Below are 27,741 nucleotides of genomic sequence, written 5' to 3'. Positions count from 1 at the left end.
TCCATCCTCTTCCTCGGCTGTTTATCGCCGAGCAAAATCGCTTTTGGCTCGGTGCAGGCACATTTTGACTCTGCCGACCCTGTTTCTTGCATCCGGAGATGCCCTATTTTTCTGGCAACAGCCATGCCCGCTTCATTGAATTGTAATAATTCATCTGGATCCAGGCTCAATCTTTTTCCAAGGAGCCTGCCACCGATCCTGGTGGTGAACCAGAGTTGCCAAATGTTTTGCCCATTAACAATTCCGACACCATCTGTAATTTGCCAAGCATGAGGTGCAGACTTCCTCATCCACTCACTCATGTGCATCCAGCTGAAAAGGTTGTGAGCTCAGAGATTGATGGGAAAGGAGCATGTGTTTCTGCCCATGCTGGAAACTTATCTCAAAGAGGCAACAAATATCTTGAGAATGCCGATCGAATCACCTCTAATCTAAACCGGGTGCCTCCAGAAACTGGCCCTTGTTTCAATTCCACCGCAAATGATGAAAATAGGCGCAGCTTCTGTCCACCTCCAGGGATGAATTTCTGCCTCAATCGTCTTGAATCTATTGGACAAGGTTCTTTTGGTTGTAGTTCTGAAATTTCCTTGGCAGAACTTATCTATCCTGTCGAAAGCATTGCGCAGATATTCATTGCAACGTTCACGTGTGACATTGCGTGGTTCGTACTTCTTTTTCTTTGCACAGATCTGTACCTTTTGGTTCCATGCTCTCTTGGCCGATATGTTAATCATCTCTTGTTGTCCACATTTGCTATGAATGTTGCAGTGAATGCCTTCAGTCATTCCCTTTTTTATATTATTCTGCAGGGACAATATTATAGCTCTGGCTTTTCTTGTTAATTTAATAACTAGGTGGATAGTTCATGCATATTTCCTTATTTCTTTCATGTTTGCATCTAGAAAATCAGTCTACATTTACTTGTTTTTGGTTCTTGTTCCTGAATGGATGCTTGTATCTTTGCTGAGACATAATGGCAGGTTTCTATCCTACTGTCGAATTCCTGACCATTTGCCAGTGACCATTGCTTGTCACAACACTGATAGATGTTGGAGCTCAAGCCCTGAGCAAAGAACCCTTGTACCTTATCCAGAATTCCCAAAGCTTGTTGTGGTGTAAGTTGTTTATCATTTCAGTTCAGTTAACTTGTTTATCATTTTTCAGTGATGTGCCTAAACAGTTTTACACAATTTAGCATTCTTGGACAATTACTTTTACAGATATCCCCCTTTCCCTGAGATCATTGCTTTTGGTGGAGATCGAAAGAAGCAGGGAATCGCATGTCATCATCCAAAACTTCTTGTTTTTCAAAGAGAGGATCGGATTCGTATCATCATTACTTCTGCCAATTTGGTTGCCAAACAGGTGATTCCTGGGTTTAACATATTGTGACTTAACATTTGTCATAGGCTCTTTTTCTCCTTTAAAATTCTCAAATGAATTATTTTACCACTTTTAGGGTTATGTGGTAGTTGTTCTCACTTTCTTTTGTTTGGAAAATTTTATGAGGTTATCATTTCCTTACATCCAGTGGTTTCTAGGGTACAGCTAACTCATATGCAAGTTATTTCATGGTGGGAACAATGCAGTAAGATCAAGTTGTGCTTATGGCTTTTTTCTGGCAAGCAATAGAGTGCTTTCCTTCTGAATGTATTTATGCCCTGATGGGAGAACTATTCTAAGATAATCTATTTGATGGCATTATTACTTAGTCATGAAGTTGGAGGTTTAGTCATGGAACTGCACATATGAATTAGAGTTCTTCCTATAACTTTCCCCTTTTCCCCTGAGATTGCACTGTTTGTGGTATCTGTGTTTAAAGCATGAGATGTGCATTGGTTCTTTATTGTCAACAGACCGTCACCCCATTTGTGGAGCTTCATCTCTATGTAACCCTGAGTATAGAAGTTTTGGCTAGATAATCCATAAGTAACTAATATTTGGCCATTTACAAATTTACCCAGTGAACGTTCTGCCCTTTATTGATAAAAATATTTCCATGCACTATTGAAGTGGTTGGTCCAGTTGATCCATCAACCCTTATGTTGTAAATATTTGTAATGAAAAATCTATGCAAATTCAAAATGCATTTTAAGTTACTGTTTATGATCCAGAAGACTAAATCAAGTTAAATATTTGTCTGAGAAGTGGCTGGTACCATTGATTTAAGTGGATGTCAAGTAAACTATAATTTATTCGAGCATAGGTTAGATCTGCAAACAGAAAATATTCTTTTATCCTTCTAATCTTTGAGTATTGACAAGACTGGCCTGTCAAATATATGGACAATTGACTCCTTAACAATACCTGCCATGCACTACTAGACATTTTCCACAATCCGGCCAGCAGTGGGAACATTTCTTCTTACATAATTGCTTTATAAATCTCGCAGCTTTTTCTCCTCTTACGCTGCCTGGTTATCAGGACAAAAGCTCATAAAAGAAGTCTGCTTAAGTTTTTCGTTGATCTGCAACGCTTTTATGGCATTTAATAGACTTTCTTCTTTTGTCAACTTCTGGTAATAAAGCCTGTAGAATACTTGGCATGGCACTTTCGTAAGTGGCATGGTAAAAGATGATATGGGAAATAAGTGGGAGCTGATTCTCCTCTGAAAGTGCCTGAGAATTTTTGGGAAAGGCAAGTGTTGATTATTGGACTTCAGAGATGACCTTACATAGGCTGGATCAATTTGGCTATAATGATGTGGAACGAGAGATGCCAAAAGTTATTTAATAATAATGGTTTTTGGGAAGCTGTTAGGCATATCTTATCTTTCACGTTCTTCTTGCTTTGTTCATTATTGATTACCTCTTTTTGGCCCCTCTTGTTATTAGTTTGTGCTGTTGTAGAACAAACTTTTGATGTTGCATTATTCATATGATTTTGACTTCTGCAGTGGACTGGCATTACCAATACTGTGTGGTGGCAAGATTTTCCTCGTAGAAGTGCTCCTGATTTCTCATCTTTGTTCACCCAAATTTCTGATGATGAAATAACACAAGGTGTAAAATCTGATTTTGCTGCTCAACTAGCAGGGTTTATGGCATCTCTTGTGATTGATGCACCTTCTCAGGCTCATTGGGTTGTTGAGTTGGCAAAATATGACTTTAACAAGGCTATGGGATATCTAATCGCATCAGTGCCTGGAATCCATTCTTGTATGCCACAAGACACTTTGGATCTGACTGATTTTTTGTCTGTAAGTGTTCTATTTTGTTGCGTAGTTCTGTCACTTGGGAAGGGATACATCATCAAAAATTGTAGTAGGAGTTATTGCCATAGCTCAGTTGGAGCGGAGGAATCATATCTGATTGAGTCTGACTGTCGTTTGTCTCACCATCTATGAAATAGCAACTATAATAGGGATGGTGCAGGTACAAGAAAAGACGTGGAGAAAAAAGTAACAGAAGGGGTTGGATTAGTCGGTTTAATTGTGATAGGCTTGGAAACATTCTCTTTTTGAGGTCATTCACTTTTATTTTGGTAATCTAGTTGTTCTTTCGCAATGAATTATTTTGAAATTACAGATTAACTACAATACAAGCTCCAATTGATTAAATGATTAAATAGACTTGTTCTGTCTGAGATTTTTTTTCCCCGAATCCATAAGCCTAAATTAGATACAAAATGTATAATATTCTGGTCCTTTGAAGAGCTAGCAAATAAGAGTTAGCTGGTATCTTTGAATTGCGTGAGAATGTGAAGGGGTTGATGGGCTAGGGAAATGGTCTGGGACACAAATTTACCAAGACCAGATTGATGAATCTGGATCACAGATTGGAAGGGAATATAGCAATCCCGGGTACGTGTAGCCAGAGACTAGCTCCAGTCAATTGTCATGAGATGAAAAAAGATATACCTTTTTTGGAAGCTTGATCTTTCTTTTCAGCATAAAATGGATCACTGAAGAAAAATTCCTCAAGATTCCTTGATCACAATATCTCTCTGGGACTAAAAGAGGGCTTGTGAAGTTTGTCAAAGATGCTAGAGAGTCTTACCAAAAAGTTGCTCCACTTAAAGAGTACATTTATGCCTCATTGGTCTTATGCTTTAAGCTTGTGACATATTCTCACATATTTATAGTTTTGCTGGAATTGTGACATTGATGAAGTGTAACTGGAGGGTAGTATTTGGGTAGGTCATCAAAGAGAGGTTTTTGGTGATTTAAATGTTTATTTTTGGTCTTTCTCAGTTTTTAAGCTTCGTCCATCTCAGGAATGCATCGCTCAAGAAAGCTTTCATCTTGGACTGCTGCTATCTTTTTGTTTGATGTCTCCAGACTTCCTATGAGGGAAATTGGTTTCTAACAAGATTATTTACAGATGTTTATTTATTTATTTATTTTTTTGCTATGGGATCTTCAAATAGGTTTACTACAGACAAAGATTTTATTCTCTTTTTTACAGACAAAGATTTTTTTTTTTTTTTTTTTTTAAAGATCATTTGTAATTCATAGAGAGATGCTTTTAGGTGCTTGCAGGAAGGGCCATTTCGGGTTACTTCTACTTAAGTTTTGACTTTCTGTAAATCTAGCAACTCTCACACTGTCTTTATTTAACTTGAAACATCTGAAACCTTTCAAAATATTCCAATATTGACATGTGGAATCATATACAATTTCTTCTTAATTTCATTAAATTTAAAATATTTTTTCTTTTTCATTGCAATTTTGGAGGGAAGTCATAGTAGGAGTAATAAGTGGTTTTTAGGACTTCCAAAATTTATTCTATATTATAGTCATAGTGTTAGGAAATGTTGCAGGCAGATTGTTCATGATCTTCAGCATAAGGTAGACGACTTAGTTAATGATGTGATAATGGATAAACATAATACTATACTCCTTTTAACCTTAAGTTTTGCTTTTAATCTTTTATAGATTTCTTAGGACATGACTCCATGATTTCATTCTTCACAGGACAATCACAGCACGTCATGTTTAGTGTTTCCAAAGCACATTGCCATGGTTAAGGCATCCATTGCTGGCGTAAGTCACCTATTGCATGCGGTAGCAGACTCAGATGGTGCAACTCTACGGAAATTAGCTTCTTTCCTCTCAGATTCTCATATTAATGCATCTGGGATGCTGGAAACAACTCTAAGAAGAGAAACAAATATACCTGCCGATTACAATGCAGTCAGCATTCTTGTTCGAAATCCCAATAACTTCTTCAAGGGAGGTAAAATCCAGTTCTTGTTTTCATAAATAAGCAATGTTTCTGTTTTATTCCTGCTGGTCAACAATTATATGTGGAGTTGGTTAGTGGGCCGATTTGGCAAGCCCTTGAAATCAAACTCGATTGGCCTTATGAACGTCTACCAAATGGTTGACATAAATTACTTACATGATCATTTTAAAGTATTGATCGATAATAAATTTTTCAAAAAAAAGTAAATTGGTCTACTTGTAAAATTGAAATCAATAATTAAAATAATTTGAATTAGTTATTCAAGTAATTCCACCAATTTCAGTATGCACTTCATTAATTACTTATGTATTTCACATCTTGTTTTCAAAGTCAGTGATTAGTGGATTGAACCCTCATCTTGTCTTAAATGGTAGAATACTTCTTTTCTTGGAATCAACTTATCATATTCTTATGCATATGCGTGAGAGCTTTTTTACATACAATAATGAAAGAGAATTTTGAGATGGAAGCAAATACAACCAATAAAATGACAGATTCAGTGGCATTTGTCAGGCAGGAAGATAATGTTTTTTACTCTGGTACAGGCTTCTTTCGTTGGTGTGCATTATAACTTCATACTTTGTTTTACTGGCTCGCTCTTGTAGAGCTGAAACAATAGAAGCACAATGATCTCTTACCTTTTGGAAATACCTCATAATTTTGTCACTGGAATTGAATGCAGGATATTTTGTCAAGTGTTTTCTTATCTGTCTTGGACCTTTGTGGGGACTCTATTTAATTTAAATGATACATTCCTCTTCTTCTATGGAAGCTGTCCAGTGAAAATGTTTACGTGGACTTTAAATAAAGAAGAAAATGCTTTCTGGGCATTCATGGGAGGGCTTCGAATACCATCTTATTAATTGGATATAGTTGACAACTTCATGTAGGAAAGTGGCTATCAAATTAATGTGATAGAGAAATTTTTTTTGGAGCTTGGTTATGTGCTCTTGGCTACAATAGTTTATGTGTCACAATGCGGGCCAGTTGGCCTCGGTCATCGGACTGTCGTGCGGCACCTGGCGAGCTGATTTACCAGGCCAACTCTCCCTTCTAAGGATCATTCCCATGGCTTCTATTGTGGAATGGCTCGTTGTGAATAACTGTACAACATCTCCCTTTTATTGGGGCATATTGTGTCCCAAGTTGGGTGTTCATCTCGATTCAATACAATTACTGGTGGTTTCGGTTTTCTATGGCCATCATCAAGAGAGTGAAACCAGCTTTCTACCAGTTTGTATACAAAGGACCACCCTTCTGTTGGACATCTTCCATAGAAATTCCTTCCTTCAGTTGATTTCTAGCTCAAACTTGTTAGCACCAATACCATGACCAAGCGGTATTGTTCATTACATATCCCTCATGTTTCTTCTGGTATTACGGAGCTCACTTCCATTTATTTATAAAACAGGGTAAAATTGGACACTGACATTTTCCCTGATTTGATTTCCATAAGACCCTCACTGTGACCTATTCTTTGGCTTCCTTGCACTTCCCTAACCATCACTGACTTGAATGCCCAAAGCTCACCCAACAGAATGTGTCACTCGGTGTTGCTTCCTCGCATACCACATCATCACTGAGTCTGCCTTGGTTTTACATGAATGGCTTACACCCTTCCAATAGGTGTTCCGTCTCTTCCACAGGTCATGCTCAAATCATGGTGACAGATGGCATCTGCACATAAAATTTGGAAATCTTGCTCTGATAGCAGTTGTCATGGCACTGGCGGATTGCCTTTAGTTGGCGCCTGGCAAGCTGATTCACTAGGTCAGCCCTCCCTTCTAGGGTTCATTCTTGTGGCTTCTATTGTAGAATGCCTCATTGTGACCCACTGTACAATGTCTCTCTTTTACTTGGGCATCTTGTGTCCTGAGTAATGCATGTGTCTTGATTTAACAAAACAATTGTTTTCACCTTTACATGGTCATCATTAGGAGAGTAGCATCAGCTTCCTACTAATTTGTGCATGGGTGGCCAAGCATGCCTTTGGAAATCTTCCACATGACTTTCCTTTCATCAATAGACCTGGCAGGAAATCTCTGACATCACTCTTGCAATCTAGATGTATTGTTCATATTGGATCCCTTATGCTTCTTCTGGTCTTGTGGAGTAACTTTAATGCCTTCATGGAATGGGGAAAGTTGAATTGTGACAATAAGATTCAAGAAAATCAAGGTTTTTGAGGATGGATCTGCATGATATCTTTGAGCAAACCAATCTTTTATGTATTAGTTCAAGTTTTTTGGAGAATGGCATATTCCACCATTTTACAATTTGATTGCTTGCTTCTTTAATTAAGGCTTAGGTGTAACCCAGACTCCCAGAGAACCACTTTGATGAATGCTTAGCTAGGTTGCTAACTAACTCATTAGGCGATTCACTGTCTGTATAGCACCATTTGGAACACTAAAAATAAGATTTTGGCCTTTGTAGATATGCTTTGTCTTTATGTATAGTTTTCTAACTGCCAATACTATTGTATTTGCTCTTATTCATTTTTTTCTTTCCAACTACCAATTGACAATGGTGTAGAAATGTTTAGAGTTCTGCAGAAAGATTGTCAATTCAATCTCTCTTGCTTTCCCAGGCAACACTAACAAACTTTTGCTGTCTATATGTCACTCGCTTGGTTTCCTAGCTTAAGACAAATTTCTGTTTTAGATTTTAAGATGAACTGATATCAGCATTCTCCAATCAGAAGATGGCTCTAAGTGTATGAATTCTAAGTTTTCTCCTGTATATTCTGTCTTTTCCTTTTATGATTTCACAGTTACTTTTGAGCTACTCAAGTACCTTTTTTTGGCATTTCTTCAATAGATTGCATCCGAGTAGGATTTCTACCTAGAAATTTTGCAAAGTGGGTATCCCCCTTGTGGGATGATGGTTTTTTCGGTTTTTCTGGCTATGTTTATCCAAAGGAGGTGCTTGCTGCTGCTCTTGGAGGAAATAACAAGAAAGTATCATTGATACTACATGTATTTCAGGCATGTTGCTGTCTACTTCCTGAAATAAACTAATCATCAATATTTGTAGCTATAAACTTCTTGCCTAGTACATATTATAAGTGGTTCATCTAAAACCTATTATTGATCTTTCCAGGGGCCTTCTTTTTCCGACATGCCAAAGTTGATGCAGCATCATCATGTAAATGCCTTGTGCTATTTCATTGCTTCTATTGAAAGGTGTAGAGGACTTTATAGACTGCGTGAGGTAAGATGCTGGAGACCTATTTTTATTTTCAAGCAGCTTGTTCTGGTATTTCTGAAGTTTACATGCATATTTATTATTTTAGAGGTATTATACATGCATGTTTATGTGCTCTATGGTCTGATGAGAATCACTTCCTTTATCACATTTACTCATGGAAACTTCAGTGTTTAATTTCAACAAAACCTCCACCCCCCTTCTTATCATCCCTCTTGAAGTAAAGAAAGGTGATCCAGCCTGAATTATTTTTGGAGCATGCAGACATTAAATTTACCTAGGCATCCCATTGTCCACCTCCTTGTAATTTGTTAGAAATTAATGACCTTTATTATAATTAGCCCACTGAAAGTTTCATCCCATTGTGCAAGTTTTTGGTGCCGTGATCTTTTGTACTTTTGGCTTTCCTCATTATATCTATTACCTTTTACCAAAAAAAAAAAGTTTCATCTATGTAAACAGCCCTTTGTATTTCGTTTGATTTTTTGAAAAAATAGAGATATTGGCACCATGAGATGCACGGCATATAGATGTTTCATAGTTAGCATTGAGTTTTGAAACTTTGATCTGGTTAGTGGCTTATTTAACACCCTATTTGGGCATCTGCAACACCTTACAGATTTTACTTTTGGTGCACCTGATAACAAATGCTTTTATGTTCTCAACTTACAATTGGGATAAACATGTCAGCTGTGCAAATAGAGGAGAAAAAGGAACATAGTTGCTCCTTTAACATATTGATTACCTTATAACTAGCTTCTTGGGTAGAATCCATCGCTGACTACTTTAGACATTCCGGGAGAGACCTGAAGAATAGTGTGATTTTCTCCCCATTAATTCAGTGAGCGCAGTGTGTATAAAATTCTTATTAAGGTGCTTGCAACAAGATTAAAATGCATTATCAGCAAAGTGGTGGGACCTTATTGGAGTTCTTTTGTTGATACAAGACAAATTCTAGTTGCAGCTATGTTCACAAATAAGTCAGTGGATTCCCAATTTAATGTCAAGAAGAAAGTTGTTTGCAAGCTCGATACCAGGAAGGCTTTTGACTGTGCTTTGTGTGATTGTCTTTTGTGTGTTTTAAAGATGATGGGCTTTGGAGAGAGGTGGTGCAATTTGGATGAAACAGTGTGTCTCAGCCCCTACATTTGCTATTATAGTCAATGGCTGTTCATCCAGTTTCTTTCAATCTTCTCTCAGCCTTAGATAAGGTGACCCTTTATTCCCCTTGTCTATCCTGATGATGGAGGGTCTTAGCAAAATGGTCAAAGGTCAGACTTGGGATGGTTTACTGGCTTTAAAGTGGCCAATGGAGACATGGCAATGGCTGTATCACATTTCCTTTTGCAGATGGTGCCATCTTTTCGTTACTCGATTTGAGGAGTATACTTTTGTTTTGAGGCGGTTTTGGGCTTAAAATTAATCTGAGTAATAGCAAGCTTATTCTACTGGGTGAAGTAGTGAATAATACTCGATTATTGTCAGTTATGGGGTGTTGGTTAGGTTCATTCCTGATCACCTACTTAGGTCTCTATTTGAGTCCTAATTTCAACAAGTGTAGCTGGGAGCCTGTTTCTTTAGAAATTTTAGAGGAGGCTTTTCAGCTGGAAAGATCTTTCTATTCTAAATTTGAAAGAAACGGAGCTTTCTTGAAGCTAGTACTAAGAATTTAGCCCTTAAATTTTTGTCTTACTATAAGTAGTGAGCTAGGGGGTTTTGGTGGTAGACTGGACTTTAGATAACCTACAACAAATGGCAAGGTACTGGTTAATACGTGTTTTCTCTGCAAAATGGAGGTAAAGACTGTGTGTCTTTCATCATCCTTCATTGTTTTGGATGAGAATGATTGGACAACAACTTATGCTTGCACTGGGTTATCTTGGGTTATTAAAGGTCCTCTTGAGCAAGAACTATGGGCTTGGGGGCATCCAGCAACAAGACATTGAAGTTTGTCTCAACTCCTCTCTGTTTTTGGTTGATTTGGAAGGAGTGAAACAAGAGAGCTTCGGATGGACAGGAATCTTTCATTTTTGTTTTGTTGTATTGGCTTAAAGTTTTGTGCTTTTGGTGTAGTGAAAAGTTGCATACGGATGTAAATCCTTTGGTTGATATGGTAGATGCTTTGTCATGTGATGGATCTCCCTTTTGGTTTTATGAGCTCTTTTTTGTCTATGCGTCTGCGCCCCCTAGTACCCTGCAGTTGATCTTTCCACCTATTCCCCCCCCCCCCAAAAAAAAAAAAAAAAAAAAAGGAAGTTTGATTGAATAGGCAATTGAGGAATGAGCAAAGGGTTCCTGTCCTACCAAAGGAACTTTTGCACAAGTGCCAAAATGGGTCAGCAGCAGAAGAGGCACTTTTAATTTACCTGTCTTTTTTTCTTTCTTGCTCAGATTGCACTCGAACTTCTCCTCAAGTGATTTCTCAACAATATAGTCTAAAGCTTTGTTCTTTATAGAGTTGGCCAAATGGTGAGCTTAGCTTCAAAGCTAAAACTCCGTCTTAAATTAATGCTGGAGAATCTTTTACATCACAAACTAATTAGTGCATAGAAGAAAATTTTTACAGAGAATTTGAATAAATGTTTATGTTCAGGATGATGGTATTCATATTGGAGGTTTCAAATCCTTGGTGTAATTTTCCCCTTTATTGGACTAGAGTAATTAGATCAGATTATACTTAGGAAAGTTTACCAAAAAAGAGCTATATAGCTAAAGATTTGAGCAATAAGTGACTATAATTAGTGTATGTGCGGTCTGATAAAAAATTCATATCAGCGAGCCTACATGACTTGGGTGACACCTCACTTCCATAGCAATCATTCCAATTGATATTGACCTATGACTTTGATCTAAATTCTTAGTTTGGAGGTATAGGAACAGAAGAGTCCTTTAACAAATACCATTCTTGGGTTGTTTCATCAAAAAAATTTCAGTATATATGAGTGTTGCACATTTTTTTTTGGCCCTGCAGGGGGGGGGGTGCCGGTTGTGTGCTTTGGTGGTCTAGCTTGATTTTTTATTGTTTCCTGCTTCTTCAGCTTGTGTAAAAATGCCACTTGCGGTCTTTACATAAATGTGGTGCAACCCCTTTGTGCCCTCTCAGATGAAGCTATTGAATTTACTTGCAGGCTTATCCATCTACCCACACACAGACACACCAGCATGCATCTATGTACACATTCAAGATCGAATTTTGTTGGACCATTGCTAATCTTCTAAATGCTCAAGCTATTAAGTGAACGCATGTTTTGATTTTTAATTGTCATAACACTCCTTTACGTATAGGCTGAGATTTGGCCTAAGACCAAAGCATGGAAATATATCTTTTGAGAGGCAAAGAGGGGGTTATATAGTTTTCAATTTAGATACCCCTTCTTGGATACCATGTGACCTTTGTGGGACTACTGTTAGCTGTTTGAACAGCTTTAGTTGAAAGCATTGTTTAATACTTAAATGTTGTGACATAGACAATTGGAGCTTTTCATGTTAGTGGATTCTACATTTTGCTTCTACCTCATGGAGGAAATGTCACTGAGGTTTATTGGTACGTTAGGATATTTTGCTCAAACCACATCTGAGTTATTTGTCTCTTCTTTAAATTTCTGGATTCTTAACAAACTAGATGATTGTTCTATTGTGATCTTGATATGGAAATCTGTGAATCTTGAAATTCATTTCAGACAATTGAAGTCTCTCATAGACATTTAGGCTTGCTAGGTATACATTCTTTAGTCTTTTATTCTCTTATGAGATTTTCTTTGTGACAAATGCAATTTTGCAAAGTTGGCATTTCATCATTTAATTTTAGCCATAAGACTTTTGGTAATGATGAACAAAGTATGGTCCTACGAACCTTGTCATTTTGCCCCCAAGGCTTGAGAATGTGAAGTTTTTGGTACCAATTCTGGAAGTATATTGTCACTATCATTTTGAATTACACTTTTAAGACCTAAATGTTCGTATTGCAATTTGTTTTACTAAGTTTGAGTTGTTTGCACCATTATCATGTGGCATATTTGTGTTCCATGTGTGTACATTGCAGTAGTTTTTTTAAGGCAATTTCTGAGACAGTTACTTGAAGCTTCTAGTGAGGGTGTAGTTCGAATTATGGGATTGCCAGGTATATGATTGTTGTTCTTTTGGGGAAGTTTTGTGTTTAACGAGGCTGGCGTAAAAGATGGGAATATTTATGAATATTACACATGTTAGAATTGGTTAAGGAGGTAAAAGTAATGGTGGTCATTTGAACAGGTTATGCTATTATGACACTGCTCCTTCAGGAGAGCATTTTTGTCTGTGAATGTTGTGTCTGAAATGTCTTATGATTATCTTTTGCTTTTTACAAGGTCTTAGGTCAATACAGGTGGCCTGAATCACTAGAAAGTGACTTTGTTTATGGTGAGTTCATTTTTCGTTACTTTTATTTGGAATTATATACTCGAATGGTTGTTCTCATTAATACTACCAACTGCGATAAATTTTCTCTTCTTTAGGTTCATCCTCCATCGGTACATCAATCAATGCGCAATTCTTGGCTGCTTTTTCGGCTGCTGCTGGAAAGAGATCTTTGCAATCATCTGATTCTGAGGAGTCAGATCCAGAGGTAGGCAGTTATGCCCTTATTATTTGGTGAAAACTCATGGTTCAATTGATAGTTGTTCATAACTGCGATGTGTTCAATTCTCTTGAAACAGTGGGGATTTTGGACTGCTAGTCAAGAATTGAAGAATCCATCCATTAGAATTATTTTTCCCACTATTGAGAGGGCGAAGACAGCTATTAATGGAATTTCAGCTTCAAAGCAGATTCTTTGCTTCTCAGAGGTATTCTGCCCATTTGATCACTGGGTGGGCTAAAAGCTTTCCCATACTTTGGCATCCTTTGTCAGAAGGTCTTGTATAGTACCCCTAAATATGTTTAGAAAGGAGAAACGTAAATAGAGGGAGTGTAACCTAAGCATTCAATAATACAAATCTTAGGGAAAAAACTAACTAAAGAGCACAAATTTTTTTTCTTCCCAGTGGCAGTTGATTCTTGATTGCTTCCATTAGCTTGTGATAATGAGATTTTATCCTTTAGGTAGGTTTTATGTTGCTAGTTCATTCATTCCACTGGTGATTGCAAGTAATTAGTGAATCAACTCCAGGAATATATGTGAAGTATTTATTTGATATGATGAAAGAGCTTACTAAGTTCACTGTACCTGATTTCTGAGATAATGAATGGATTATGTGAAACTTTAAAAAAATTGTGGATCGACAAGATTATTACTATATGAGCAATGTCAAGGTAGAAGTTGGAGAAAAGAAATACTAGAGCCCAAGGATCGTAATTGATGCTATCTCGTGTGCTAAATGAAAAAATCATCCTCAACAGCAAAGCCTCTTTCCATGTAGTGGGTCTGGCTCCATGCATCTTGTTATTTTGTGGACCACTTTCAATACCATCTACAGTAAGGTCGAAACATTGAATCTTTCATCATATATCTGTTCTTGTCTTCTTACCCTTTGTTCTCCTTTGATCTACACAGGATCATACAGCTAAACCTTTGAAGTAGCATTTGAGCTTATTGTTTCATGTTTCTAAACAATTTTTTTTTTTTTTTTTTTACTTTATTTCATCTCATCTCATCTGAGTGGGTCACACCATGTTCTTATTATTGCATTACTCACTGCTCTATATTCTTGAGTGCTCATAAGTTTTTTTGAATCATTCTCTGCTGTTCTGTGCTCTTTCTAGCATGCGATATTACTTGGTCTTCCCAAATTCATTGGCTTTGCTATTATCCTGTCTAGTTTTCCTTGGATCTAAACAGGGGTTCTATAATATAGGCAAGACAATAGACATAATTCTTGCACGTATAAGCATTACTTTTCTGGACTGAAATTTGCAATTATAGAGAGTGCTGAACCATTTGCTGTCCAAGCATGAGCTTATCATGCCAGTGAAGTCCAATTCCCGTACATTCAGATGGCCGATCGGATATCTGTCTGTGTACAGGAAGGATTGTGCTTTTTGTGTTTCTGGTGCTTTTGCTGTTGTTAAGTGCTAACTAATGGGGCTTATCACTGATAGGCTCTTTGGTTTTATTGAGTACCTTGTGCAATAATTCATTGCTTCCCATACAGAAAACATGGCAAAAGTTGAAGACTGCAGACATACTCTATGATGCAATTCCTTATCCTTCCTATAGGATTGGCCACCCAATTCATGCAAAGGTCCATTCCTTATCTTCTTCTCCAGTGAAAATAAACTGTGTTGTTCTGATGCCATCAATTAGCATGCACTCATGAATTAATCATACCCTTTTGCAGAATGTGTATAGGATTGTATCATCTGCTAATGAAAACAGAACGTTATTATGTTTTTTCTCTTAATTTTAGGTATGGTAAAGTTATGCTAGTGCATGGGAATACATTTTAATGATCTATTATTCAAGAGTGAAATTTAACATCTCAAACATCATACAGATTCACTGTAATCAATTTAATAGCATTGCATTCAGCAGAGTTTTTGGGTGTCGGAATATTGGTCAGGGTTGCAAAACCCATGAACTCAAAATCTTGACTTAGCAAACAAAATGAGGTCCTCAACCTTAATAGCTACTAGCCATTTAGCTTGTTTTTGGAGTATTTCAATTAGGGTCTTGTTAACGAGTGCCCACGAAATATTTATTTAGTGCAGTTAAAGAAATTTGTAAAATTTTATTATTTAGTGCTTAATAATTACACTTGGGCCACTCGTTAGCAGATTTTTTTTATTAATAAAGTGGGATTCTGCTCTGAGAGCATTGTGCTTGGGCTAAGGTGGATGACCATAGCATACATTCATTACACATGACACACTAGCAAATCCTAAAAAGAAAATTGAAATTTTTAGACAAATGTTCTTTTACAAAAAATTAAGCTGTTAGGATACTTGTCCCCTCGTGCTCACGACTATGTGGAGAGAGAGAATTTCATCATCATGTTATTGTGCAACTCATGGAGATAAAATGTGTTTCAAAATGTCATCTATTAGTCCCTCATAAACCTGAAAAATCTGAGATTAAGTGATCTAGTGCTCATCTGTTTTGACTATTGTGAAGTTATATCCTATTGAGGACACGTTATGTGAACTTATAATTCAGTGAAACCTTGATGGACAAAAGCACGTGAAAACATAGAATGCACAAACATGGTTTTATTCACTTAATAGTGAAGCCTTTAGCATGACCAAGTTATACTATTTTTTTTATAGAATGTACACTATGACAAATACACTTTTCTCTTTAAAGTGCTCTTTCCTTCTTGTGGTTCGATTTTATTCCCTGTATTTTAAAAACCGATTTGAATAACATCAATGCATCAAATGGATGGCATCCTATTTTATTGTGGATGCGTGCTCCCACCAGTAGAGGTGGGAACTGGAACTCAACAAACCTGGCCTTCCCATCATGAAACTGACTCAACCCAACCCCAAGCTGACTGAAAAAGTCAATGACTTAAACCTGATTGAATATGAATTGGAAACAACTGCATTCAAGAGAATTCATACGTTGAGTGATTGATAATCCATCATACGTCGTTTTGTTGCTTTTCCGTGGCTTCCTTCCACTCTTAATGAGCGTGTTCATTTTGAGTGTAAGTTTTTGGAGCCATGTTGTTTGTACAGTTTGACCCCTATTAATATATTGCTTACTCTTACCAAAAAAAAAAAAAATCCATCCATGCTGAATTCAAAATGAACCAAATCCAAAGTAGCCTAAACTTGAAGTATACCAAACCTGAGACAACCTGAACTTGATGTAGACCGACTTGTCATGATATTTAATTCTAACTCTGATGAACCCAAAATCATAGAAAAACCAAATGCCAGTGATTTGGAACTTAAGTAAACATATGATGAATGCATTACATAAACCAGACCCAATTCACTTTTAGAAAGTGGAACCTGAGAAGGTCAAGAATTGATTCACAGGAACCCAGGTCAGACTTCGAGATGACAGAACCTGAAATGACTGGACCCAAAAGTAGTTGCATCTGGAACAACCCAACATAAACCAATCTTAAACAATTGAAATATAAACCAACCCGATCCACCGGTTTGCCACATATGTGCCTGATGGAGGTGTTTATTCTTCCATGGAGACATATTTGATCTGGATCAAGTGTCTTTTGCCTTGTTATGATCCGATTATGGTGGGATTGGAGGACTACCCATGACCAAGAGGACCGATTGGGCCTGGATGTCCAATTTTAGCAGAAGAGAATGTACGTACAGGAAATGAAATTAACTACCCTTATTCACATGCTAGATTTGATACTGAAAAGTTCAATTTAGCTGAAATAACTACTTCAGAATAGTTCTTGTCTTCCAGGGGTTTTTCTTCTTTCACCCCACTGAATTTGTGAGTGAATCATCTTCTTCGGCCATATTAGCAGAATGGTCCATGGCTTTGGCAGAATTGAGCAATCCATCTTAAGTTTTTCCATTTTATGTTGGTGATGTAAGCATGCGTCTCCTAGTTTTGAAGTATGCAATTGAACTTCTTTGTTTGTTGATATGAATGTGCATATAATTGGTGTCACTTTGACATCAATAGAAGCATAGATTAACCCATCAAGTTGGTGTGGATGGCCTTTGCATGACTTTTTGGAGGTCAATAAACCCCAAATATTTTCCTGAGAAAAATTGTTTTAATTTGCAATGAGCATTGAGTCTTATAAATACTTATGACAGAAGTGCAGTAAAGGCACTAAATTGGACACAGAAATTGGTGTTCCTGAGACAAAGGTATACAGCCACTCTGCACTAAAAATCGATTTCTTGAGCTATAAAGAAATTTAAAAAATTGCTGTAGACATTGATTTTCAGTTTGACGATATTCTTTTTCAATCCTGAGTTTTTTGGCCAGACCATCTTGTATAGCTTTATCCTTACTGCGTTTTACTTTTGATATGAATAACTGAATCGGCATGGCATGTCACTGGTTTATTTTGGTTGAGAGAGAATTTTGCCATTTTTTCAGAGTGTGGATGTTGTATCCGTGCTTGGGGACATTGGCACATCTTCAAGGAATTTTTTTCTTTCAGGTGGCAATGAGGCGCTTTAAGTCCAGGGCAAGTGCATGTTCTTTTGGTTGGGTTTATTGTGGATCACATAATTTCAGTGCAGCTGCTTGGGGGAGGTTGATTTCCAATCAATCTGATGGAAAGTTTAACACACCTGGTCGAAGCAACTTCGATTTGAAGAAGCTTCACATTTGCAACTATGAACTTGGGATACTGTTTGTTGTTCCTCCGACGGAGACACGGGCTAGAACGAAGGGCAGCCACATAGACTTAGACAATATAGTTTTGCCGTTTGTCATGCCTGCTCCTAAATATAGGTCTTGTGACAGGCCGGCAACAGCAAAAGCTGTGAGGGAGGCGGGGGTTGAAATAAGTGGGTTGGGGACAGAACTTTCAGAAGTATCATCTATTGACGAAATCATGGAAGAGAACCTCGATGAAGAGGAATTAATTGAGGTTAATGACCAAATCGCTACAGAAGAGGAGAACGAATTTGCTAATCAGCTTTGGAGCCAGGTTGATGCATCCCAGAGCTGCTAATGCTTTCCATCTTTCAGCAGAAGATGCAAAGTTCGTTTCGTGAACGTTTCTGCAAAAGATGAAATTTTCCAATAAACTAAAATCAATTTAGACATTGCATTTTTTCACCATTAATTTGGCCTCATCTGTACACAATTCATTGTAAAAATGATTGACCTAATTATATGAAGGTCCTGTACAATATCCGAAAGATTCTTTGTACTGCTCTAGTCTACATGGAAGTGTAGTTATACCCCATCGGTATTCCTCAAGTTGCTTTATGCTCTTCTAGGGACAATGATCGAGTTACAGTTTCAGTTATTGTCTGGTCTACCCCGAGGTTTTAAAAAACTAGGTTTTGTTATCTTTAACGTTCCACAAATTATCAACATTCCTCTTTTTGAAAATGTCTGCTCAGTCTCTTTTTTAACTTAATATTGACACGATTCTCCTCCTTTTCAAGAACAAAGTATATCTGAAATTCAGGTCTATCACTTCTCCCGAGCAAACAAACTGCCATGTCTTCATGTATTAGTATGCACAAGGTGAGACTCTACTTATAAAGTGATGGGCTTTTATCAATGAAATGGTGTTTATTATAAGGGAGGATCTGCACAGCCCTTGCCTCAGCTTGTGAGGGTTGGTTGGAGGCCCTCAGTCAACCGTGGCAAGGGTCAAACGACCCTCATTGTGCCTTAGTGATGCTCACGTCGACCCTTGCGCAAGCAACACGAGGGTCGTGCGACCTTCATTCTCGCTCAACCGTAGCCAGCTCTCTGTCTCTGCCTTCCGTGACCATGGCCAGCCCTCAAGTGTTACTAAACTGATTTCAAATTATTATTCCTGTCTGAAACTCTTTCGTTTTATGGTTAAATGTAATTTATCATTTAATTGGAATACCATATATACGCAATTTTAGGACAAAACCCACGCCAAAGCTAGTCTAACCCATCGGGAGTATAGCTTAAATAATTCAGATGCAGAAATATCAAAATTGGAGAGAACAGTAGAACCACTCTCTCTTGCAACTGTAGTTCTATACAGAGATTGTGGCGATCAACAGGAAATATCCTGGTGAAAGCAAATCTGATCAGTTCGTTTGCACAACAAGAAACAAGACGACACCCAAAATTTCAAGGACCTCTGATGCCAAATCCAACAAAGCTGAAGTTTGAGGAGTATTTAAATTTTCGACCGGGTATAGTTTGCAGAAGTAACATCCAACAAAGAACTAAAACGTACATTTTACAGTGTTTTCATCTCCACTGCCGGCAAAGTTCTGGTGGAGACTGCCGGCAAATTGCAGCATGCAGTCTTTAGTCATTTTTGGCAGCGACAACACAACCGGGAGTGGGACTATCCACAGCAGCTTGGGGATCACACAAATCAGATTGATTAACAAGTCTTTCGACGGGTACTCTAACCACATCGCGGCGAACCCCAAGGTCAGAGACCAAACGACTGATGCAATACATGCCATAACTCACAGCTGCCAGACCACTAACACTTGTCGTCAAGAATCTAAGTGGAGAGGACATGACAGCACTTGTAGCAGCCAGAAAAGCCGCTGCTTGCCCACTTCGGCCTACGCTAATTGCCGTCACCACAAGTAGACCCGTTTTACAGTAGACAGCAAAGTCCTCACAGTTGTTCTTGAAAAGATTGTAGCCTCCGAAGCCATTCTGGAGGAGGTAAGAGGCACGGTGAAGCACATCTTCAGGGGGGTCAGATTTCGCAAGGGTGCAAGTCCCTCCTCGAGCTTTAGCAAGATAGAAAACAGGGGACACGCTGTACTCAAAGAGGTAGAGGTTTCCACCTGAAAGGAAGCAGTCGATGCACGAAGAGATGACACCATCAAGCCTCGACTGATCTCCGCATATCTGGCATTGTGTGCCAACGGGAGGAGAGGGAGATGAGCTCAAAATGATGCGGTCCAACACAGTCCCCGTGCCGATTTCGTGTCCCCCTCTAGTGAAGTGAAGAACCTGCCCTTCGCCAATGTATATTCCTGTTGGCGAACTTAAAAGCGTCAATCTTTTCAGTATGCGAAAGCAGCTAAGTCCATAGAAGGTACGTGCTTGTAAAGAACATAATTCGGACAATCAAGGACGGAAAGAACTCGATCTCCTTAAGTTGACAGGAATAACTGACAATTCAGAAATAGCAAAGGGAACACAAGTTAAGCAACGACGGACAAAGGGAGGCAGAGTTCCAAAGGGTTCAAGGGGATTAGATCTCTCCGCCACATCGAATATGACTACCCATCATAAAACATCTCTGTTCATACAAGAATCAGCAACGTTGCCACAATCTGTATTAGCAGAAGGGGTAAAAACAGGACAGAAAATCCACCAAGAGAAGGAAAAGGACCTCTCTCGCAGACCCACAAGGGCAAAGCTCCTATACGTCAAACTAGGGAAGGACATTATCAATCATGTAAAGAATCAAGCAATCGAATTGCACCAAAAAGAAAAAAAGAAAGGGCAGAGGAATTGACGCGAAATCACCACCGCCACCACCATCACCATCACCATCACGAAAGAGATTGAATTGGAAAAAGCGAGAGGAAGGGAACGTGCCGTGGTGGGCGTAGAGGTAAGAGAGACGCCAAGAGTAGATGTGATCCCCAGGCTTGAGTTGATCCCTCCCGATCTTGTTGGACAGCACTCCCATCTCTGCCTCTTCCGCTTCTTCTTCCTCTGCTTCTTCTTCCCCTGCTTCTTCCTCTGCTTTCTTTCTTCACCCTGGCTTTCGATTGGATTGATTGAGATATGAACGTTCGGGTGGGAGACGCAATCACTCAGATTGCTTCGCTTCTACGGCCATCCCCGCCAACCCCACCCCCTCAAAAAAAAAAAAAAAAAACACACGCTCCATCGTCCCTTGGGAGAACTTTTGTGCCCTCTTTAAAGATTCGTCCCCAAAATACCCCTCCCCATTTTGGAATATGCCATTTTGTATGTCACCTCATATTCTTCTGTCCCTTCCAATTAAATCCTAGGTTGACGCTAGCCCATCCTCGGTCAACAACCTCTCACTTCAAATTACCAGATTTTCAGTTACATGTTTTGAACTAAATTCCCAGAGGTTAATTCACGATATCTTCGGTGTCTCGGATTGTGCAATGCACAAAGAAGACAGTCTTTCATCTCAAACGCTCAAAATTTCCCTTTCTCATTGCCAATCATGTTTGAAGAACCAACTAATCAACAAGTACTAAATTTTCGGATCAAAACCTCGTCACCACAATTGCTTTGCTCAATTGACATTACATCAACTCATTTGATATGACTTGTTCAGTAATTACATTTGCTTGACAGTATGTGTCCTCGTTTTACTTCATCCAACCATAGAAGACATCCTACTGCGGTATTTCAAAAGATGACATCAATGAAGGATTTTTCCTGAATTTCCTCCTGGGTGTGTTTGTTTCCGTATAGTTTGATTTAAATTTTGTGTTTACACTTCATGAGTATGAGTAAAGAAATTCAAGAGAAATTGCTCTGAGTTTTTTATTCTCCAGAGAATGAATATTTACATGAGTCATCTAACCTTTTTATAACTACTACACCACCCTCAAATGTAATAAACAAATTCCTAAAAACTAACAAAAAAATCTAAAAAAATAAAATCTAGAAAATCTAGAAAATCTGGAAGCTGAAAAATCTGGAAATAAAATAACCAAAAAATCCGATTCTGATTTTCAACACTCTCCTCAAGCTAGGTTATGAATGTTTACTATTTTTCATAAAACCCAGCTTGCACCTTAGAGCTTCAAGATTCCTTCCTCGAGTTTTTCTTTGATGAAATTCACATCTTTATTCTATCATGATGAATCGGGTTCTTGGCAATCTCAATAGCAGCTTTGTTATTACATAATAATAACATATGATTGGTATTAGTTAATCCTTTGCTGTCTTGTAGTACATGAAATTCTTCCCTGTTTCATTTGTCATTGAATTTAGCAGCTAGCACATCACATTATATTTTGCCTTCCATGTTCGATAATTTGGGCTTGTCTCCTCAGGTTGTACGGTAGCTCCAGTTAGGTAATCTTCTTTACCTTTTCTGCAAACGAAAATAATGATAGAATGGGACCATTGATTGAAGTCGTGACTGGTAAGTTTATGACTAGTGATGAGAAGAGTTCCACCTTCGGATATATTGATAGGTTGGGAAATATGAGGAGAGTTATGAGCTCTAGGATATGAGGTTTCACTCTCAACCTCGATTGCCATGGCAGATCTAGGGTATTTTGTCATGGTCAGAAATAAGGTAGAAGAGAATGGTCCAGATTGTGCTATGATACCATGAAGAAATTCAAGAGAAATTGCTCTGAGTTTTTTATTCTCCAGAGAATGAATATTTACATGAGGCATATAATTTTTTTATAGCTGCTGCATGGTTGCACATTGCTTCATTTCCAGAACAGTAAACGCGTTTGTGTGCGTTTGTTCCTTTTTTTGTTCTTTTGTTCAGGGAACAAAAAAAAGAAAACAAGAAACACAAATTTTGTGTTTCTTGTTTTCGAACACAAATCGAAACACTTTTTTTTTCTTTTTCTCTTATTTTTTGTTCTTCTTTCTTTTGGCCGGTCGCCGGCCTCGCCATGGCCGGCGACCGGCCGACGAGGGCCGGCGGCCTCGCCCGCCCACGGCGAGGCTCGCCGGCCCCGGCGAGGCCGACGCTCGCCGTCCCCGGCGAGGCCGAGGCTCGTCGTAGCCGGGCGAGGGTCGGCCGACCTGGGCGGTGGCTCGGCGAGGCCGAGGCTCGCCGGCCGGCCGGGCGAGGTCGGCCTCGCCGGATCCGGGCGAGCTCGAGCTCGCCCGGCCATGGTGAGGCCGACCTCATGCCGGCCGGGCGAGCTCGATCTCGCCCGAGATCCGGCGAGGCCGAGCTCGCCCGGCGGCCGGTGAGCCTCGGCCTCGCCGGATCAAGGCGAGGCCGACCTCGCGCCGGCCCGGGCGAGCTCGATCTCGCCGGATCCGGCCTCGAGCTCGCCCGGGCCGCGAGGCCGAGCCGCCCGGCGGCCGGCGAGCCTCGGCCTCGCCCGGGTGGTCCGGCGAGGCCGCGCCCGCCCGCCCGGGCGAGCTCGGCCCTAGCCGGCCGGTCGCCGGCCAAGGCCTTGGCGGCGACCGGCCAAAAGAAGAAAAAAATGAAAAAGAAAAAAAGAAAAAAAGGAAAAATAAGAAAAAAATAGAAAAAATAAAAGAAATAAAAAATTATCAAAATTTACCAAACATGTTTCTGTTTATTTTTTATTCCCGGAACAAGTTTACCAAACGCGTATTTTTGTTCAAAAATTGTTAGGAATGTAAATACTTTTTTCTATTTCTGTTCCCTGGAACAATTTTTAAACGTAAACACAACCAAACGCGCCCTATACCACCCTAAAACATAATAAACAAATTCTTAAAAACTAACAAACAAAATCTGGAAAATCTAGAAAATCTAGAAAATGGAGAAAATCTGGAAACAAAATAACCAGAAAATCCGATTCTGATTTTCAACACTGAGAAATTGAAGGAATTTCTGCATCACATGGAGCAAATTATTTCATGACAGAACCCATAGCACAATGGCATTGCTAAGTATTACCACTGCCGTCTTGTTGAAATCAAGCTCAGTATATTGCGCCAAGCCTTTTTTGAGCTGAAAATTTCATTCCACTGCTTTGAAAATGACATCGAGCTCAGGTACCCTTTTACGGTGTATACATACTTCTGATCTCTTATTTTGTCTTATCACTTGTAAAAATATTGCAATAAACACTAACTTGAACCATTTTTTCTGTGAAAACATAAAGAGGGAACGGTATTTTCTGTTCCAAACTCATAAATGGCAATTTCTGCACAAAAGCGATTATATTACATGGTAGACCAATTACTCGTCAGTCCTGGACGAACATTGGCCCGTATTCATCTTCTGAATGATCTGTGCAATAAAGAATGAATAAATGCTTCTGTCTCTGTATGATTTTCTATTTTCTTGCCAGTTTTTCGTCTTGTTGGTGGGCAGAGGCAAGCTTAGGATTCTACAGTCTGAACAGTCTGCCAGAAGTGCCATCGCCAATAGCCTGAGCAGCTCTGTGGCTGCCGTCTCAAGATCCAAAAGAGCTCGGGTGTTTGATGCCAAATCTTGCAGAAGCAACATTTAGAAATTCCACATAGTATACTACCCAAAGTTATAAAGCAAGCTCCTTTGTGTGTCGTTGCAATGAGTAACCCCTACTGGATGAGTTGCACATACAGTCAGGAATAGGGTACTTTGTAACATCTCTTCCAACTTTGCTTGTTCTGAGTTCCGGTTGACCTAAGGAGTCCTGGTGCAACTCCCGCATGATTCTGTTGAACTCCAGCTCAGGGAGAGATGTATTCAAGAAGTAAGGGAGCATATGCCGTTTGTTAGGTGTTATGTACTTCCTATGACCGGCGTAGGCCCTCTGCCCCTGTTTGCAGAAACATTTGTCAGTCAAAATGACACAAGTGAAAAGGAAACTGTCCGGTGATGACTAGTGCATGATACTATTAGTTCTGACAAGTGTCAAGTTGCTCAACAAATGAGAAATAGGCTGTGCTCTTTTTGTGATAAACTTTTAAACACCTTTACAAATCAGGCTTTTGCATGCCTCCCGTTGCGTACTTCCTAAATCATGTAGCGATGGGTGTCGTTAACTATGAGTAGAACTAGTCAGCAAGACCAATAACAAATGCTGTAGTACCTGTAGAGCATGGCCCATATTCCCCCCATGAGATGGCATGAAGACGTCACTCCGCTCACATATAATGTAGTCAATGGAAGCCATAAAGGACGCTTTGTTAGCGAAGGGTTCCAATTCCCCGGGTAATGCGAGATCTTGTTTGTTGTAGAAATGTGGAAATTCTCTAGTGAGCGGCAACAATGCTTCTTTCCCACCAAGTGGCTGCCCGCCAGCCCAGTAGATTCTTGCATTCTTCGGGGCACCGAGAGCCTTAAGCAACCTAAGAGGACAATCGATACTTCAATTACTAAAGACACACCCAATAAAACGATGGCGAGATCTCAAACCCTACTGAACCTGATTATGCTTGATTAGGAAGTACTAAGAGCAAGCGATCACCTGGCAACCTCTAATGCATTCAAGGGGCAGAGACCCGCAAGCATCCTTTCATGATAGGTGATGTTTGATTTGGCAGTTAGGAGCTCGGGGTGCCGTTTCCTCTCCCGACTTATCAATTCATCATACTCGGGGCTCAAACCCGAAAGGCAACCTGTCCTCACCCAAACATCCTTCTCCATCCGCAAATGAAGAGCAATGTAGGGTCCCTTGCTCTGCATTCTCTCTGCAAGCTTATTGCCAAGATCCAATATTCGTGGTGCAAACTTCAATGCATGAAAGGCGACCTGTGGAAAACAGAGAATGCAATCATGCATCTCTTTTGCTTGTCCGAAGTAATGGATAAATCTAAATATTTTCAAGAAGAAAGCCGATTTTTCTGTTAATGTTGAACAATAACTCTGATCCTTCAAGAAAATCTCAAGCCTAACTTTCTGAGGATAGAGAACAGATTGAACAGAGTTACTTGGGGTATAGAACTGATTTTTGTCAGCAAACTAGTCAAGGCTTGTTCCTGTAAAGATTAAGTTCTCATCATTTTAGGGTGATCATGTTTGATCTGCAATCGGAACAATCATATCTAAATTTAAGCAATTTAAAGAATTGGCATTTTCTTCTTTAGTTTGTGCTTTCGTTTCCAACTGGTATCCAGCTGTCACTTCGATTTTGACTAATTGCCTATCTGTCTGAAGAAGCAGAACATTGATTGGGAGTACCTTGCATCGAAGCTTTTGAAGATCAGAAGGAAGTTCCTTAGATAACCTGGAATCTAAACCTCGTAAGAGCAGAACCCCCACCTTCTGGAGCTGCAGAAATTCACGAACAAAGTAAGTCATTTGGTTTTCCTCATAGTGACAGTTGGCGAATTTGTCTTTTTTTTTTTTCGTTGTTTTTAAAATTTGAAAAACCACAGAGCCAAAGTTCAACACAAAGCATATGATCCAATAATAACGACACTTTAAATTGGTCATTGCATCTAATTTACAAGTCAAGAAATCGAGGGAATTCATCCAATTCTGAAGGCCAACCATATTGATAACAAAAATGGAGATGATGTCAACAATGCTCATGAAAAGCCAATCAATAACTAAGGACGGCTGGCTACAGCCTTGTACACATATATGATCCCCTATCAACGGGCACAAACTTTGGTGATGTCTTTGTTAGTCAACTAAACATTGTAAATTGAGCAAAGCAATTTCATTCTGGACAAAAAGAGGCAAAACGGGCTGTTTTTACCCTTCTGAGATAACGTGAGCGAATCCACTCAGCAGAAATATGAAGTGAAGTCAGTGTCTCGACGATCGGCCTTGTCCTTATATGAGTGGAGGGAAGAGATGAAATCACGCGTACATCATTGGCAAGGACTCTCTTGAAGTGATCCAAATCGAATATGTCTGAAAATTCACTGCAAGAAAATCATGACGATATGCACTAACTTACTTACTGAATTGTTTGCTTAGGGGAATAGCTGATGACCAGAATTACTTTGACCATGAATCCTGCTTTTTGTTTCGTTGTTTGGTTGGTATGAAGATGACATGAATTTTTCATCCAGTTCTTTGTAAGGGGAATATCTATGGATAATTATTCTATTCTTGACCAATGGCGCATTTGTGAGTTGCGTGAAGAACTAGGTACCTGTCGTCGCCCCAGATGACATTGACTTGGAAAACTGGAACCACCAGAACAGCCTCGAGAATCCTGGCAATGATGACAGCGTCCACAATCTGATTGCGCTGCTGGTTGATCCCGCCGGCCACCACCACCATCACATACTTTCGCCTCTCCTTCACAATTCTCTCGCTCCTCCGCCTGTAATCCCTGCTCCACTCCAAGCACCCCCTGTACCCCATCCCATCCGGTTGCTTCCAGAAGGAGTGCTCTTCTTCTGGTTCTTCTCTTGGCTCCACCGATGTGTAATTATTATTATAACGAGGCTCTGTTCGTGCTTGACTGATGGCCTGGTTATCTAAAATGTGATGGTGATTACTTGCAGTTGGAGTAGTAGCACAAGGGTATGAAGAGAGAGGGAGGAAGCCAATCCTCAGCATGCCGAGCAGGGCCACAAGGAATAGAGCCGAGAACCATAACTTTGGAGATTTAGATGACAACTTGTACTGAAACGGCTTGGCCTTCTTTGATGAAGGAGATGGGGAAGGAGGAGGTGCTTTCTTGGTTGATATGAGAAGAGATTGAAGAGATGATGAGGAGAGGGAGTTGATTATCTGAGATGGAACTGTAATGTAAGACACTGAGAGCTTCTTCTTTGGCTTGCTCATTCTTCACACACACACACACACACACACAGAGAAAAGAGACCGACTCCTATTTCCTTCCCTCACAAGTCAGAACAAGTTATATATTTTCTTCTACGTGCAAGCTCGATGCAGTCTACAAACGCACAGAGAGAGAGAGAGAGAGCAGCCGGGTGTACGTGAAATGATTATTACTTTTCTTTAAAAGAACATGGAGTCGTGTTTAGGACAATTTGCAAGCAGGTCTTCCAATGTAAGGATGGAGCTAGTGTCCTCTATGTTCATTTGGTTGTGAATAATTGGAGTACGTTGGTTCGTTTATTATTCTAATAATGTAATAACAATAATAATAGTCTTGATTGCTCAATCAGCTATTTTATTTGCTTCTGGACGGTCGAAAGAGATGTCTCAATTGCTCCCGC

At 39.4% G+C, this 27,741-nt stretch overlaps 3 protein-coding genes across 4 annotated transcripts; 1 reads left to right on the top strand and 2 right to left on the bottom strand.

Moving 5' to 3' along the window:
• Positions 1–77: 77 nt before the first annotated feature.
• LOC104452419 lies at positions 78–18,223 on the top strand. 2 transcript variants are annotated; one of them, XM_039317198.1, is made up of 12 exons: positions 78–661; positions 981–1,115; positions 1,221–1,365; positions 2,897–3,199; positions 4,916–5,177; positions 8,007–8,173; positions 8,289–8,399; positions 12,740–12,791; positions 12,887–12,996; positions 13,088–13,216; positions 14,522–14,611; positions 17,404–17,634. In XM_039317198.1, exons 1-12 carry the CDS (start codon positions 270–272, stop codon positions 17,485–17,487), a joined length of 1,980 nt encoding a protein of 659 aa, XP_039173132.1. In that variant the 5' UTR covers positions 78–269; the 3' UTR covers positions 17,488–17,634. The 2 variants fall into 2 exon arrangements, with proteins under 2 accessions (XP_039173132.1, XP_010065187.2); XM_010066885.3 differs by having other exon boundaries at positions 83–661; positions 17,468–18,223.
• Positions 18,224–18,953: 730 nt separating this feature from the next.
• Positions 18,954–20,837, bottom strand: LOC104452418. Its single transcript, XM_010066884.3, has 2 exons — positions 20,545–20,837; positions 18,954–19,973 (listed from the first exon to the last, which is right to left on the bottom strand). The coding sequence occupies exons 1-2, from the start codon at positions 20,636–20,638 to the stop codon at positions 19,282–19,284; spliced, it is 786 nt and encodes a 261-aa protein (XP_010065186.2). The 5' UTR covers positions 20,639–20,837; the 3' UTR covers positions 18,954–19,281.
• Positions 20,838–23,675: 2,838 nt separating this feature from the next.
• LOC104452417 (O-fucosyltransferase 20) lies at positions 23,676–27,514 on the bottom strand. The gene is made up of 6 exons (XM_010066883.3): positions 26,703–27,514; positions 26,301–26,469; positions 25,778–25,867; positions 25,065–25,348; positions 24,687–24,945; positions 23,676–24,413 (listed from the first exon to the last, which is right to left on the bottom strand). Exons 1-6 carry the CDS (start codon positions 27,341–27,343, stop codon positions 24,150–24,152), a joined length of 1,707 nt encoding a protein of 568 aa, XP_010065185.2. The 5' UTR covers positions 27,344–27,514; the 3' UTR covers positions 23,676–24,149.
• Positions 27,515–27,741: the final 227 nt, after the last annotated feature.

This window comes from Eucalyptus grandis, chromosome 7, assembly GCF_016545825.1.
Source record: "Eucalyptus grandis isolate ANBG69807.140 chromosome 7, ASM1654582v1, whole genome shotgun sequence".
Lineage (NCBI taxonomy): Eukaryota > Viridiplantae > Streptophyta > Magnoliopsida > Myrtales > Myrtaceae > Eucalyptus > Eucalyptus grandis.
This window is presented reverse-complemented; position numbering and strand designations above follow the sequence as displayed.